Source organism: Equus asinus, chromosome 28 (assembly GCF_041296235.1).
Source record: "Equus asinus isolate D_3611 breed Donkey chromosome 28, EquAss-T2T_v2, whole genome shotgun sequence".
NCBI classification, from domain to species: Eukaryota; Metazoa; Chordata; class Mammalia; order Perissodactyla; family Equidae; genus Equus; species Equus asinus.
The window spans coordinates 50,090,302-50,105,507 of NC_091817.1; the positions used below are offsets into that span (position 1 = coordinate 50,090,302).

The 15,206-nt window shown below is 58.1% G+C and overlaps 1 protein-coding gene across 1 annotated transcript; it reads right to left on the reverse strand.

Annotated features, from left to right (window-relative positions):
* Window positions 1-6,233: 6,233 nt before the first annotated feature.
* Window positions 6,234-15,059, reverse strand: SNAI3 (snail family transcriptional repressor 3). The gene is made up of 3 exons (XM_014836595.3): window positions 14,900-15,059; window positions 11,435-12,052; window positions 6,234-9,342 (listed from the first exon to the last, which is right to left on the reverse strand). The coding sequence occupies exons 1-3, from the start codon at window positions 14,973-14,975 to the stop codon at window positions 9,161-9,163; spliced, it is 876 nt and encodes a 291-aa protein (XP_014692081.1). The 5' UTR covers window positions 14,976-15,059; the 3' UTR covers window positions 6,234-9,160.
* Window positions 15,060-15,206: the final 147 nt, after the last annotated feature.

Here is a 15,206-nt window from a genome sequence, read left to right on the forward strand (position 1 = left end):
CAGGGCAGGTGTGCTGTGCATACTTAACTAGAGGCAGTAACGGGGCCCCCCATCGCGCCTCCCCCCCCCCCCAGCATTCTGCGGGTCTTCAGAGGCACCTTCCAGCCACGTCGGCCAGTCTGATCTTCCTTGAAAGGTTTATGGTTCCAACAGAAACAGCTTCCAGTCTCATTGTAAACCAGCAAGACAGAACTGTGCGCCCGAGTGCGGAGGGCTGAGTATTAACTGAGCGCCTCCTGTGTGCCAGGTGCTGTGATGCCCTTGGTCCCGCAGCCCGGCTGTTCGCGGCAATGTCTGCCTGGCTCAGCAGAGTCCACTCCAGGTCCGTCTTCGGATCCCCTTGGTCTCCCCGCCACCCTTGACCTCCCCTCTCTTCTCTGCTCTTTGCCTTTTCTGTCGTGTTCCTCAGACCCTGGTCGGCTCTGTAGGATTCAGAGCCCTCCCTGTGTTCTCAGACTTCCTCCAGCCCGTTTTCCTCCTGCTCATCGCACCTGCTCTCCCCGACCAGGGCGAGGAAGGGAACCCGGCTTCCCATTCCCATGCTGGAATTCCAGACCCATGAAGTGTTTCCTTCGGGGTCCCGGGCAGCTCCCCTTCCTGCACATCCTCCCAGCCACCCTCTGACCATCTATCTCCCCCTACCCTGGCCCCAGGATCTGCCATCCTGATCTGGAACCCTATTTCTCATTTCCAAGTGACAGGAAAGCTCAGAATTTCTTGTTAAGTGGCAACATAGTTTAGTGGCTAAGATTACAGACTGGGTTTACATCCCAGCTCTGCCACTCACCTGCTGTGTGACTTCAGACCAGCTGCTCAACCTCTCTGTGCCTCAGTTTCCTCACCTGTCAGAGAGGGATAAGGTAGTTCCTCCCTCACAGGAGATAAAGCCCTCAGAAGGGTCATGTCAGTGTCATGCCACTTTGATCACGGTCAGCGTTCATTTATTATTGGTCCCAAAAGAAGCTCCTGGATGAGTGCAGTCGCCTTTCAGAAGAAACAGGCTGTTCATGTGGTTAAATCGGTGAGTAAATAACACGGCTGCTTCTAGACCTTCCTGTTTTCCAAAATGAGAGCTCCTAGCAGGCCGTTGCTTACTGTGTGCACATGGGTGGGCGGCCTCGCCAGCTGGGCCGGCCGCTGCATCCTCTCCACGCTCACCTTGGCATCTCTCTGCCTGAGCCACTCATGAGGGAACACTTCCTTCATCGAGGGGCTGCGTGCACCCCGCTCACCCGCCTTAAAGGCCTGCTTGAGCTGTCCTGCACCACAGCCCGCCTGGATAAACTGATCCAGGGCTGGACTCACGCAGCCTGGATGAATACGGGAGGCTGCTGGCTGGGCCTCCTGGGCTGGGGATGGTGCTAAAGAGAGCAGATCCCTGTCCAAGGATGGGAAAGGCCGCAATTGTGAGATTAGCCCCCAAAATGGAGAGAAGAGAGAAAGAAGGAAAAGGCTGGTTTCGGCTGAGCCTGGCCCTGCTCCATGTGTCCCATCAGCCGCTGGCGTCCGTCGAGTGGCTGTCCCAGATCAGACGCAGGGTAGGCACGTGCGATACAGACGTTGCTCCCATACGGTGGGGTTCATGGGAGGAGGTCACCTCACTCACGATGCCAAGGATTATGGGCTTGAGCCTGAGGCTGCAGGGGGCTGTGAGCGGGTTGTGCAAGTGCACTGGGGTGCAGGGTGGAGGACAAACCAAAGGTGGAAACGGGGGAGCTAGAAGGATTCTTAGTTGTCCAGCTGAACTTGCAGGAGCCTGAACTAAGGCGATGGTGTGAGGATGGAGATGAAGAGATGGTCTGAGAAACTCTAGAGAAGCAGTTGACTAAACATGGGGTCGGGCATGTGGGGGCCCCTCGTGGTGTGTATCGGGGCCATTCTCACCAATGCAGCAGGTCTAGTCTGCACGTGTGATGAAGTCACATGGCCTCAGGGATTCCTTTCTAGAGTCAGTGGATAAAGTGGAAAACACATAGGAGTTACCCCACAAAAGCCCCTAAAGCCCCTAAGAAAGAGGGCAGAACCGTCCCCCGCTGAGCACCGCAGGCTTCTCCCGCACTGGGCCGGGCAGCTGCTGCTTTGGCGCCAGTGGGTTCGAGTTCACACGCTGCGATCACGTGGGGGGTTCACCTGTCTCAGAACCTGTCATGCTCTTAAAAATTATTGAGGGCCCCAAAGAGCTATTGTTTATGTGGGGTGCATTTACATATCTACATTTACCCACATTAGAAATTAAACTGGAGGGCCAGCCCGTGGCCAAGTGGTTGGGTTCCTGCGCTCCTCTTCAGTGGCCCAGGGTTTCGCTGGTTCAGACCCCAGGCGCGGACGAGGTGCCACTCATCAGGCCGTACTGAAGCGGAGTCCCACATGCCACAACCAGAGGCACTCACAGCTAGAATACACAACTATGTACTGGGGGCTTTGGGGAGAAGAAGAAGAAAGGGGAAAAGAAAAGGATTGGCAACAGATGTTAGCTCAGGTGCCAATCTTTAAAAAAAAAGTTAAAATTAGTACATTTTTAAGAGATTTGTTTATTCATTTTATTATTTTTTTAATTAATTTTTTTTAAAGATTGGCACCGGAGCTAACATCTGTTGCCAATCTTTTATTGTTTTATTTTTATTTTTATTTTCCGTCTTCTCCCAAAGCCCCCCAGTACGTAGTTGTATATTGTAGTTGTAGGTCCTCCTAGTTGTGGCATGTGGGATGCCACCTCAGCGGAAGCTGTGCCATGTCCACACCCAGGATCCAAACTAGCGAAACGCCGAAGCAGAGCCCACGAACTTAACCACTTGGCCACAGGGCCAGCCCCTGTTTATTCATTTTTAAATCAATAATAAACCCATCACACGCTAACATATTTTCGTGAAAAATAACTATTTTCTGAAACACATTTTAGTGGGGAAAGTGGCATTATGTCGCATTTTTGCAAATCTCCATAGCGTCTGACCACAGGTGGAGCCACCAGCTATGCCGTCTGCTGGTGCGTGGGAGGAAGCTCAGCCCTCACAGGTTTGTGGATGGACACGTGCTCACAGCTTTCAGATGACTACGGCTCTTTCTTAACAGCACATCAAGACGCGACCAGGGTATCTCTTCCAGGTTAGCTGCGACGTGGAACTGACAGCTGTCAGTGAGTGCTCCCTGCCCTCGGTTCCACTGAAATCCATTGGTCCACCCTGTGCTTTGGGTCTTGGGCCCCGGGCAGTATTTTGTAACATCTGCATCGGTCATTTGGAAAATACTACTTCACTGATTTATGCAGAGCTTCCAAATGTTGACATGTTTCATTTTACATCAAAAAATCACTTTCTCATCAGGAAAGTCTTTAAGCATGGAGAGCTGCCCAGCTTTTAGTGGAAGATAAAAGTTTCCAAAATTGTCATTTTCCCTTGAAAGTGTATAAGTGTTGCCGTTGGCAGTGAATACCGTCGGTTCTCGAAGTGGCTGGCGCACTTGGTTCTGTCTTGAGAAAACATCTGCAAGGACCCAGGCCAGTGTCACCGTGGCGTGTCCCGTGAACACGGCGCTCTGTGGCAGAGCAGCTGGCTTGGCTCCAAGCCGCACCGAGCACGCTCCTCCCGGGAGACGACCCTCGCACTCCGGAGGCTCAGAGGGGCTCCGCACACACGTCCCGTTCCTTCTTCTCTCAGAGCAGTAAAGGCACCAGGACTCAGGGCTGAGGGTTAATACAATGCAGGATGTTCTTAAGCTGCATTTGCTTTTCCAAGCGCGCATGGTGGGGAAATGCCAGGACTCCTGGTGCACTGTGGCGCCTCGGTCCATGCAGACACGCCGGCAGGGCAGCCCCACCATTCTTGCCCATCAGCGTGTGTGCCGAACGTGGGGAGTCTCCCTTAGCACAGCCGCCCTGGAGCCAGGCTGCAGGCAGTCACCTGTGAGAACTACAGGCATGGGGGTGCATGTTCTGAGAGAGGAGGGAGACGACCCCACCAAGGGAACTGGAGCCACAGGGATAGTGGGCCACGCCTCATCCACGTGTGCCGTGGAGGGTCCAGGGGCACAGCAGGCCACACCTCCTCTGATGCTCAGTGAAGGGAATGGCAGCAGGGTCAGGCCCCCGACTCTCCTCAATCTCAGCCCCTTTTTGATCAATTCAGAACAGTTGTATTTCAAAGGTAAATATGCAGATCTCAGAGAAGAGTTCCAGTGATTCCAGGGCCCACCTTCCTTCCCGCCTCTCATGTCTGAAGTGGAGGTGTCCCAGGTCCCCAGGCCTGTGCCAGGGGAAGGCAGGGGGGCTGGTGTTTTGAACTGGGTAAGCAAAGCTGAAGCGACTCGGTGTCTTCCTTAAGGACCAGTAGCAGGAGGATCCTTACTGGGAGAACAAAAGAGGAGCCGCAGGGGCAGAGGTGTGGGGAGGGGGAGGCAATGGGTGCTCCCAGGTCAGCCTGGGGCAGAGTTGGCCACACTGATTGACGTCTTGTGGGAAGGCGGCCTCTAACCTTTCCACATGATACTCAAAGATGCTACGCCCACTAGACAGGGGTCTGAATCGCCACCCCCTGCCACTCCCGCCCTTCGCACCATCCGTATACTTCAGCTGTACCTGGCGCTCTTGGCAGCTAAGGATGCCCCGGACAGGTGCCAGACCAGCTCTGGGGCAGCTCGGTGGGCTGGGCGGGGGCAGCTGGGAGGAGAGATTTCCTGGAGCCAGAACTTGGCGGTCAAGAAATGGACATAGACTCTAAGAGGATAAAGGGGGTAACTTGAGGATGTCTCTAAAGTTAGCAATTATATTTTATTTCAGGCGTCCTGTGTCTTTTTTACCATCATGTTTACTTGGCACTCTTCCTGAATTCCGAAAGAGAGTTTAGCACGATTCCTTTTTACAGAAGCGGAAACCAAGGCTCTATAATGGAATTGACCCGAGCCCACAGAACGACAGAGCCGGAATCAGAATGCCTCACCTCTGGCTCTGGTGAGGGCACCCTCGTGTGCCGACAGCCCCGCAGACTCCCCCAGCTCGGGTACAGGGACGGAGGAGGCCCGCGGCGGTTCCAGCCTCCTCTGAGCCTGAGTCTTGGCAGCCGAGGTGCTCTCCCTGGAATGTTCCGCCATCCACAAGGTGATGGAGGCCTGGAAACTTTTGTTCCATTGCACTTTGCCAGGGAGCTATACTTAGCCACCAAGTGGAGGCCAGGAGTGGGTTCTCTGAATATAGATAGTAACAAGTGGACTATTTTCAAACTTCCAGAGAACCCCCCAGAATATTCTGGGCCAAAATGATATTTATAGACCCCTCTGGGCTTCTGGAAGGGAGAGCACAGCCTTAGCGCGTCGGCAGCTTTCAGGAGAGAGGTTTCTTTCAACGAGGAGTGGGGCAGGGACTGGGCCACTGAGAGCCCAGTGTCCCTCTCACACCTGTTTCCAGGCCTTGAGCTCGGTCACAGCGGCCGGCGCTTGGAGCTGAGTCAGAAACCGCGGAGGCACGCAGCCCCGGGGGGGTTATGTCCTGTGTACTGTGGGGCAGTCCCGTCCCCAGCCTGTCCCTCGCCGTCCTGGGAGCACTTTCATGCTGTGAAGATGCCGTCCCCGCCTTGGCGAGCTCGCTGCCTGGTGTTTCTCTTCTCCAGAAGTCTTTGATTTCTTGGGCTTCTGCTTTCGCCCAGACTCAACGGACTGCAGTGGAAAGCCCTGCGTCCCTCTCCTCTGGCCCCGGGCCTCTCGTCCCTCCACCCCTGCTCCCGCCCTGGAGACGGGCTCCGACAACACCCCTGGAATAGTGCCATCAGAGAGCCTTCTTTAGGGAGAAAAGTGAAATGTGATGAGTAAAGTTTGGTAGGAAAAAGAAGGCCTATAAGTGAAGAGATTCAGATAGCAGCCCCGCAACGGAAGAGCTGGCCAAGCCAACTTCACCCGGGGTCAAGTGTGGACTGGAGTCAGAGCCCCTCCTGACTCCCATTTGTAGGTGCAGTGAGAGGGCTCCAGAGACCCAGCTTCTCAATGAGCATCCCAGGGAGGACCTGATGCTCAGGCAAGACAGTGAGGCAAGGCGAGGTGGGGAGCTGGGCCCCAAGTGGGCGGCGTGGCCCACGGTGGGGACATGGTGGCCTTGCTGCAGTTGGAGTGGCACGTGCCCCACTCATTCCATGTCAGGTCCCTGGCAGGTGATCAGGCTTTCCCTCCCCCTCAGTCACCCCCCCCCCCACCGCACCCCTGCCCTCCGCCAGCCCAGATATAAATATAAGAGCCTTTTCCATGGGCTGGTGCAGAAGGGCAAGCATTGGGCTTTATTTTAGGCCTGTGAAATTCCCTCCTTCATACCCAACAGGTGCATCGCCCCATTTAGATATTGGGGCCCAGAAATAGAACACAATTTACAATATAGCTTCCTTCAGGCATCTGGATGCTATAAAAAAAAAAAAAAGAGCCCTCCCGTGAGGTGGCCGGACGTGAACACAAGTGAGGCTGCAGCTCTGGCCTCGCCCGGCCTGAGGAGGGGCTGCCATGCAGCAGAGGGGCCTGGAAGACAGCGGGAGGGAGGGTCAGCAGGGCCCCTACCGGGAGATGGAGGAAGTGAGGGACAGGCGCAGGCACGCGCTCAAGGGGGGCCATATGTGGGGAGGGGATCCACATGGCCTCGGAGCAGTAAATCCATTAGTTAAAATCGACTGTTCCTTCGAGTCTTTATGGACTAGGGGAGAAGAGGATTCGACGCTTTCCTTAAGCTCAAGCACAGGGACCCACCAGGCATCTCTTAGCAAACCATGTGTTCTCACTAGCTGTTGGGGTGAATGGTGTCTCCCTCAATTCATATGTTGAGGTCCTGACCCCATAGCTGTGAATGTGGCCTTATTGGGAAATAGGGCCTTTGCAGACGTAGTCAAGTCAAGACGAGATCCTTAGAGTGGGCCCCAACCCAAGATGACTGGTGTCCTTAGAAAAAGAGGAAATTTGGACCCGGAGAGACACGCACACAGGGAGACCCATGTGAAGATGGAGGCGGAGATGCGGGTGAAGCTTCTACAAGCCGAGGAGCATCAGAGATGCCAGCAGACCAGCGGGAGTCGGGGGTGAGACCTGGGGCAGACTCTCCCTCGGCCTCAGAAGGAACCAGCCCTGCTGGCACTGTGGTCTGGGCTTCTGGCCCCCAGACGGCGGAGAGTGGACTTCTGTGGTGTGAGGCGCCCGGTCTGGGGGACTTTGTTACAGCCACCACGGCAAACTGATACATCACTAAGTGGCACATTCCCAGCCTGCAGTTCACGCCGTCTGTCCCTCGAGGGACAGCTGATCCCTGTGGCGGAAGGCAGCGCTGTGGGCCCAGGAATGGGAGCCTGACTTCCTCAGAGAGTGTCCTCATTCCACCAGCTGATATGCAGGCTGGAGGAGGGGCTCTCCTAGGTGGTCTGTTTCATTAAGGTCACCCTTGGTCCAGAGTAGCCCAAGATCAATGTCATTTCCTCTGGGATGTCTGCAAGACCCCTCCAATGGCCGTCATCAAACCAGCTACCCAGGGCCCTTCATCCCTGACAAATGTCAGACAGAATCTTCAGGTGGGGACCACCAGGGTTGGGACTGCAGCCCCCGGGTAGCTGCAGAGTAAGGTCCCCTGTGCCCGGGTGTGGTCCTGGTGAAGGCTGGCATGTCCTTGCGCATGGAGAGGAGGCTCAGCAGGGCTGGGCAGCTCAGGGCCGAGGGGCCTCTGCTGCTTGCCATGAGGCTGCCTCATTCTGTCCCTCGGCCGGGGCCAGAAGTGGAGCCGCCGACAGCAGGCCAGGCTCCCACAGGGACAAGCAGGTAGATGTCCCCTCCCAGTGTCAACGACTCAGTCAGTCACCGTCAGACTCAGGCCGCCTTCCTCCTTCTGGGTGCCACCCTCCAGGGTCCAGCCAGAGACGGCTAAGACACACTGGCAAGAGTCAGGACCAGTCCAGCGGGTGACTGGCCCGCGTCTAGGGGTGAGAAGAGTCCCCATACAAGAAGGGAATGCAGCTTCCAGGCGGGGCAGGATGCTGGGCCAGGTGCCTTACGGGCCGGCATCCGGGCCGGCTTGGAAAGGCATGTGTGTCTAGGGCAGGTGCGGAAATAGCCCCTCAGCTGCAGTGCAGATGGCTGTAAGGATCCAGGAGAGGGGGTGCAGACACCGGACACACTCTGTCCTCTGAGACTTTGGGGAACAAGTGCCTGCCAGCAGACCCATGGCCTTGCCTCCGCCCTCGGTTCCCAGGCCCCTCACACCCCTCACCCCCAGCGTGAGTTCACGCCCCTCAGTTGTTCCTCCATGCTGCTTAATGCCGTTCCCATCCCCAGCCTGCCTCCGGCAAGCTTTGCTCCGATCCCACAACACTTCACAGCTCGGGGCCCTTGCCCCAGTGTCCCCACTCTGTGGCTGGAAGGGCCCAAACTATCCAGGACTCCTGCTGCCCCTGGAAACTTCTCAGAGCTCGGCCTCCTCCCTAGACCAGGGGTTGGGCAAGACTCAGAACTTGAGAGGACAGCGGGCAGGGCTGCGGGCCTCCCAATGCCCCACGGTCCTGGGGGAGGCCTAGCTGCATCCTGACACGCCTAAATCCCCTACTGCTGCTGCATCTTCGGGACAGCCGGGTGAGGTGTGTGTGTGCGTGTGCGTGTGTGCACTCGTGACAGGAGACACTTGGGCCAGATCCCAGCAAAGGCACGTGGAGGTGAGCCTCGAGCTAGCCCTGCCCACGAAGGCTGGACCGTTCAGTGTGCTCAGCACGAGTCAGAACTGTGGGTTTCGAGTTGTGAAGGGATCCAAAGGCGGCCTGGTTCGTGAGCTTAGCGGTAGGAATTGTCCATGCCGGCCTCCAGCTCCCGGCAGTCTTTCCCTCTTGGAAGAAGAGCATAGTAAACCAGAGCAAGCTGAAGAAGAGCGGCGGCTCTCGTGTGGATGGAGTCTTCCCGGGGAGAGAAGTGTCGTCCCTCTCAGGGGCAGGTGGCCGGGAGGGCTGCAGGAGCCCCGGCTCACGCTAACGCCCACCCTCGGGGCTGCTCCGGAAGCGGGTGGCGAGCAAGGAGAGGAGACACGCGGCCGAGCGGGAGGCCAGGCCCCTGCCCTCCCAGGATGACCAGCTCCTCTGGGTCCCCAGGCGGCATGGGGCTGCCAAGAGGGGCACCAGCCATCAGCTCTCGGGGTGCGGTCCTGTCCCTCCTACCTGCACCGCGGCGCCTCTCAGGACCCGGGGCAGCAGCCCGACTCCGCGTGGCGCGCCAGGAGCGACATGCGGGAGAAGGTCTTGGCGCAGCTCTTGCATTGGTATTTCTTGGTGTCGGAGTGTGTCTGCAGGTGGGCCCGGAGGTTGGAGCGGTCGGCGAAGGCCCTGCTGCAGTGAGAGCAGGCATACGGCTTCTCCCCTGAGGGACGAAGAGGAGCCAGGTGAGCGACCATCGGGGTCCAGGCGCAACGGCCAGAACAGTACCATGGGAGGTGGCCCCAGGGCTCAGGGGTCCCTGTTTATCAATGAAGAACCCTGTCCTTCCCCCATGGGCCCTCACAGTGATTCCCGTGCATTGACCTTCACTGCGCCTCCCTGGGAGATGAGCGACGGGGGTAGGGGCCTCAGCACCTGCACCAGGAGGAAACACCAGGGCCGAGAGGCCACAGGTGCCCGAGGTCAGACTGCCACACCTGGGCAGGACTGCAGCATCTGAAACCCTTCCTAGGAGGAGGGATCTAGCACATTCCTTTGCTGGACCCACCACAGTCGCTAGATCTTTCTCTGCTTCTGCCAGAGCCCTCCCAGGGCCCTTTGCGGCCCAGATCTGACCGGGAGAAGGACCAGGAGCCTTCTGGCAGCTGTTCCCGCCCCCTGAAGGCCAGTTTACTAAGAAGGCGGGCTGGAGGGATGGGCCCTCATCCTGGCACAGGAGGCAGCATCCAGGATCAGCTTCCGATCCTTGCAGCCTCCAGGCCACCTCCGATCAGGAGGACTAGAGATTTAGACAAAGTCCTTCTGTGGGGACCTTGGTCCCAGGATGACCCGGACAGATGTTGGAGTCAGGAGAGTCATCGGACCCTCTCTGCCATGTGGAGTGGCTTCTCGTCCTGCAGCCCTGTAGTCCTGACAGGGTCCAGCCTGCAGTCCCTGCAGGGCCCAGTGCTTCTGCGTCCCTGCTGCCGGACACCAGGGCCGGCCTCCTGCGGGGCCTCCCCGGCTCCAGACCAGGAGCCCTGAGTCCCTGACCTTGTGTGATGAGGCGCTCTGAGGACACTCTCAGTGAAGAGTCAAGGAAAACAAGACGGGATTTCCAACCTGGAGAAAGGCTCCAGCACAACCCTCCTTCCCAGCCTCCACCCAGGTGTGACTCAGAAGATTCTAGCCACGGAGCCGAGACCTCAGGCTGAGGGAGGCGCGTTACAGAAAGTGCGTGTTGCAACTGCGGGCCTGCGGCCGCGACCAGAGTCTTCCTCCTGGGCCGTCTGTGCCCGTCTCTCACTCTCACGGTGCGCTCGGCCAAGACCCAGACTCCAGGCGGAGAGCTGGGTCGAGGTCCAGTTCAGAGCAGGCCACTTGTGCTCTTTCTAGGCAGAATTCTGTAATCGGCAGAACGAAAAGGCTGCCGCGCCCAGGCTCCTTCATCTCTGAGCTCCGCTCCCTCTGCCCACTCTGTCTCTGTCTTCTTCTCCCTCCACAGCTGCTCCTCTCCCCATCATTTTGCCCTCTGCTCTGCTGGCCGTCCTCCCACCCGTAGACAGGTTTGCTCCCAGATCCCAGCCGCCATCTCTGCCCTTCGGACAGGCTTGTGTGACCCCGTGCTCCTCGCCCCCAGGCCAGGCCTGTCTCGCTCCCTTCTCCTGCTGCTCTAGAATTCTAGAAGGCTGTGGAATGTGAGAAGTCAGACCCGACCGCAGCCCTGCACCTTCTGTACTTTGCTGGGTGTTATGGGTTGAATTGTGTCCCCCCAAAGAGATGCATTCACATCCTAACCCCCTACCTGTGAATGTGACCTTATTTGGAAATAGGGGCTTTGCAGATGTCATCAGGTTAAGATGAGGTCACAATGGAGTATGTGGACCCTGAATCCAATATGACTGGGTCCTTATAATAAGAGGGAAATCTGGACACAGGCACAGACAGGGAGGAGAGACCGTGTGAGAACGGAGGCAGAGGTTGGAGGGAGGCTGCCACGAGCCACGGACACCTGGAGCCCCCAGGAGCTGGAAGAGGCCGGAAGGACCCTTCCTAGAGCTTCTGGAGGAAGCGTGGCCCTGCCCACACCTGGATTTCAGACTTTGAGCTCGAGGACTGGGAGAGAGAACATTTCTGTTTTGAGATCCTGGTTTGTGAACTTTGTGCCGGCCGCCCTAGGACACCGAGCCACGGGGAAGCAGAGGCTGGGTGACCAGCCATCCTCTTGTTTATAAAATTAACCCCTCCCCTCTTCCAGCCCCCAGGTCCCACCCTGCCCCAACCAGATCCCTCTCTTGGACCCCTCACCGTCCCACCTGTGTGGGTCCGGATGTGGCCCTGCAGCAGCCAGGGCCTGGAGAAGGCCTTGCCGCAGAGGGTGCAGACACAGGGCAGCGTGTGCGTGCGGACGTGCATCTTGAGGGCACCCGGGCTGGCGTATTCCTTGTCGCAGTACTTGCAGGTGAAGCAGCGCGGGGCCTGAACGTGGCAGTGCAGCTGCCGGTGCCTGGCCAGCCCGGCCGGCGTGTGGTAAGGCTTGAGGCAGTGGGAGCACTGGAAGCCCCCTGAGGGGCGGGGGCCCCGCTCAGCCCCCAGCAGTCTGTCTGGAGCCTGGTCCCCATGTGGGCCCAGGATCGGGGGCCACCGTGTGGGCAGAACCAGCAGCGGGGGAAGGTTGAGGTGGTTCAGGCTGTCTTTGAGGGGTACACTGGGGGCCCAGCCAGCCCGAGACTCTGCCCAGCTGACTTCCAGGGGGTCTGGCCCAGAGACCCCCCGAGCTTCCCTGTTCAGTGGGAGGGGCAGGGAGATGCGAGCGACGACAGAGGTGCAGTCCCAGGGCCGGGCGGGGCCAGCAGGCGTGGCAGGGGCTGCCTTGTCTGGGAGGAGTAGGGGCACCACCAGCCCCCCGCAGGCGGCGCAGGAGCCATCGGTTTCTGGAAGGTGAGGAGAGAGAACAAACGGTGGAGGCTGAGTCCCAGGCCTGCGCTTCCCGTCTAACTTCCTGATCTCATCTCCTGGGAGATTGCAAGACGGAAGATGCCAGACCATCTTCTGGGCCCACCACAGCTTGGCATGCGGGGAAAGGTCCAAGAGGAGGGAGGTGTTGGTGAGGGGAAGCGACGACGACGGCTGCAGCCCGGAGACCACGGGGTCTAGAGGAGCAATCTCAGTTCCTCTTTAAAAACAAAGAAAGAGCAACATCTTACAGGATTCTAAAACAGCCGTCCTGGGGTCAAGGAAGGGCCCCTCACCGCCAGGGCAGGGCAGGCACTCCCTCTGAGCCCCGACCCTCCTCAGGACCAGCTCGGGCGGCACCCTCCAGGCTCCCATGCAGTATTCATTCACAACACTTGGCAGCAGGCCACCGCGTGGAAAATAACTAATTAGGCTCCAGTCACCTCCTGATCACCCCTCGCCCATCATGACGTGGGTGCACTCGGCCCCCTGCCAACACTCCCGGCCAAGGCATGCTGTCCTGGGCGGTGTCACACTGCCTCCTGGATGGGCTTGCCCTCAGGCTGCTGCTCCCGCATTTGTGGGCCAGCATGCCCTGTGCTTGACCCAGAGGAGAATGGCGGAAGCCCCCAAAGTAAACAGGTTAGCAGGTCAGAGTGAAATTCTGCATTTCCCCGAAGCCTGAGTCTCCACACAGCCGTGTCTTACCATAGGTGTTGAAATAAATCTCTGGCTCCGTTTCTACCTCTGGGCCAAGGCTTAGGGCAGAGAAAGACAACCCAAGGAATGGGAGAAAACATTTGCGAATCATCTATCTGATAAGAAACTAGTATTCAGAATATATAAAGAACTCTTGCAACTCAACGATAAAAAAGACAAATAATACAATTTTTAAGTGGGCAAAGGATCCAAACAGACATTTCCCCAAAGAAGATTTACTAATGGCCAATAAGTACAGGAAAAGATGCTCAACATCATTAGCCATCAGGAAAATGCAAACTAAAGCCACAATGAGATGCCATGTCACACCCACTAGGATGGCAACAATTAAAATTAGACAATTACAAGTGTTGTGAGGATGTGGAGAAATGGGAAAGTGGAAGGGTTCCCACCCTCCACTCTCCCCTAACCCCACCGTCTTCCACCCCAGTATCCCCAGTTACAAAATCGGCAGGCCAGGTTTCTGTCCTCCCAGAAATGAGGGCAGGGCAGTGACAGGCTAGGAGACAAACCCTGTCCGGGAGGCCAGTGCCAACCCCAGAGGGAGGGCAGGGGAGAGGCAGCCACGCTGGGTGCTCCTGATCCCTCACTTCTGCTACCCCTTCCCCAGTCTTCCCCATAGCCTCTGGGTTGGCTCACTTTTTTATTCATTCTGTAGGTCAGATTCCTAGAAAAGACTTGTCGTCAGGGGTTCCCTAGGGGGGCCTAAAATGGCACTTATTTAAAAGGAGAGAGTGAGGGACCCCAGACCTAGCACCTCAGGTCTGTCCTGGGGTAACATCCTAGCAGAAAGGGTCACCGTGGCCACCCAGCTCTCCAAAAGCTAGAGCCACAGTGAGGAGGAAGAGGATTGGGGAGGGGAAAGTGGAGGGGGAGAGAGAGGGGGAGAGGGGAGAGGGGAGCAGAGAGCGCTAGCGGGCTATGAGGCTGTTCTTGACAAACCATCAATCCTGGGCCTTCCTCAGCTGCTCAGACGTGCACATTCAGATGGTAAAGTGGGCTGCACTGTATGACTGGGCTCTAGGCAATGTTTTTTAAACTTTTAAAACTATAATCCATGTAAATTCAATTTTCCATCATATATATATATCTGAAACAAAAGTTTCCCTTACCATAAGCGCTGCACTCTGATGGCTTCTGTTCTAGTTTATTTTATAAAATTGCTGGTGGTGACATTGAGTTGAGGAGCCAGTCCCAGGAGGCGCCCCCTAGTGGCAGTGGCCTCTGTATTGATCCTGGGACTCCCTCCCCACTCCGGATCTGAGTGCACTAAAGGCTCGCAAGGGGCACCTGGCCTCCTCAGTGTCCCTCCTGTCCACTCCCTCTGAGTCACTGAGAAGTCCCCCAAAGGGTCTCTGCCCCAAGAAGCTGCTGAGCTGGGGGAATGGCGCTGACCATCTAGAGAGGCCTTTGTCCCAGGGACTTCTCATGTCCCTGTGCCTAGCAGGGAATGCAAAAGAGTGGCGAACGCTGGGTCCTGGAGGCTCATCTCCCCACTGTGCCACCGGGGGAGGACTGCAGCTGCTCAGCCCATCTGCCCCGGGCAACCCCCACTGGGGTGAGGAGAGGCAGAAGGGAAGGAGGCCCACAGGAGGGGTGAGAAGGCGTTGGGGGGCCCAGAGGAACGCTGGACGAGCTGAACCACTCTTCCCCTCCCCTCCGCTCACCACCCTAGCCAGGATGCTCTGGGGGAGCCCTCAGACGGCAGCCCTAGGTCGCCCTCCGTCTCTCTCCTCACCATCTGTGGGGGCATTCCCAAATCTCCTCCACCAGGAAGGCGGCTCTGGGATCCCCTTGGCTGGGATGGGCGCGCGAGGCCACAGGGGGAGAGCCCCCGAGTGACTGGGGGCCTGGAAACTTCTCTAAGTGGGGAGAGAATCCCCACCCGCTCTGCCCGACGAGCAAGTGGTTCCTGAAGTCGAACAGGTGCCCGCGGGCTACCTACTCACCTCCAGCCCCAGGGTCTCTGCCGCCACCGCCATGCTGGCGAGCTGACTCCTCTCCTTCCACCTGGGACAGGTGTCCCAGTTCCCGGGGCCGCCCCTCCCGCCCGCCCCGCGGGAGCCCGAGCCCTGGGCGTGGCCTGGGGAGCGGGCATCCCCTACCTCTCTGGGTCTCCAGCCGCCCGTAGTTGGGGACCCTGTGGCCGAGGTGCGTTTTCACCAGGAAGGAGCGCGGCATGCTGCCCTCGCGGCGCGGTCCCACTGCGTCCGCCGGGCGCCCGCGGGCCGCGGCCGGCAGGTGCCGGGAGGGCCAGGTTCATTAGCATAGCGCACCGCCTCGGCCAACCAGCGCGCGGCGCGGCCGGGGCGGGGCCGCGGGGCGGGGCTTAGGGCCACGCCCAGGACAGGTGCGCGGCCGCGGGGGAGGGAGCGCGTGGCCGCCAGGTCCTCCCCACGGGACTTCGCTGGC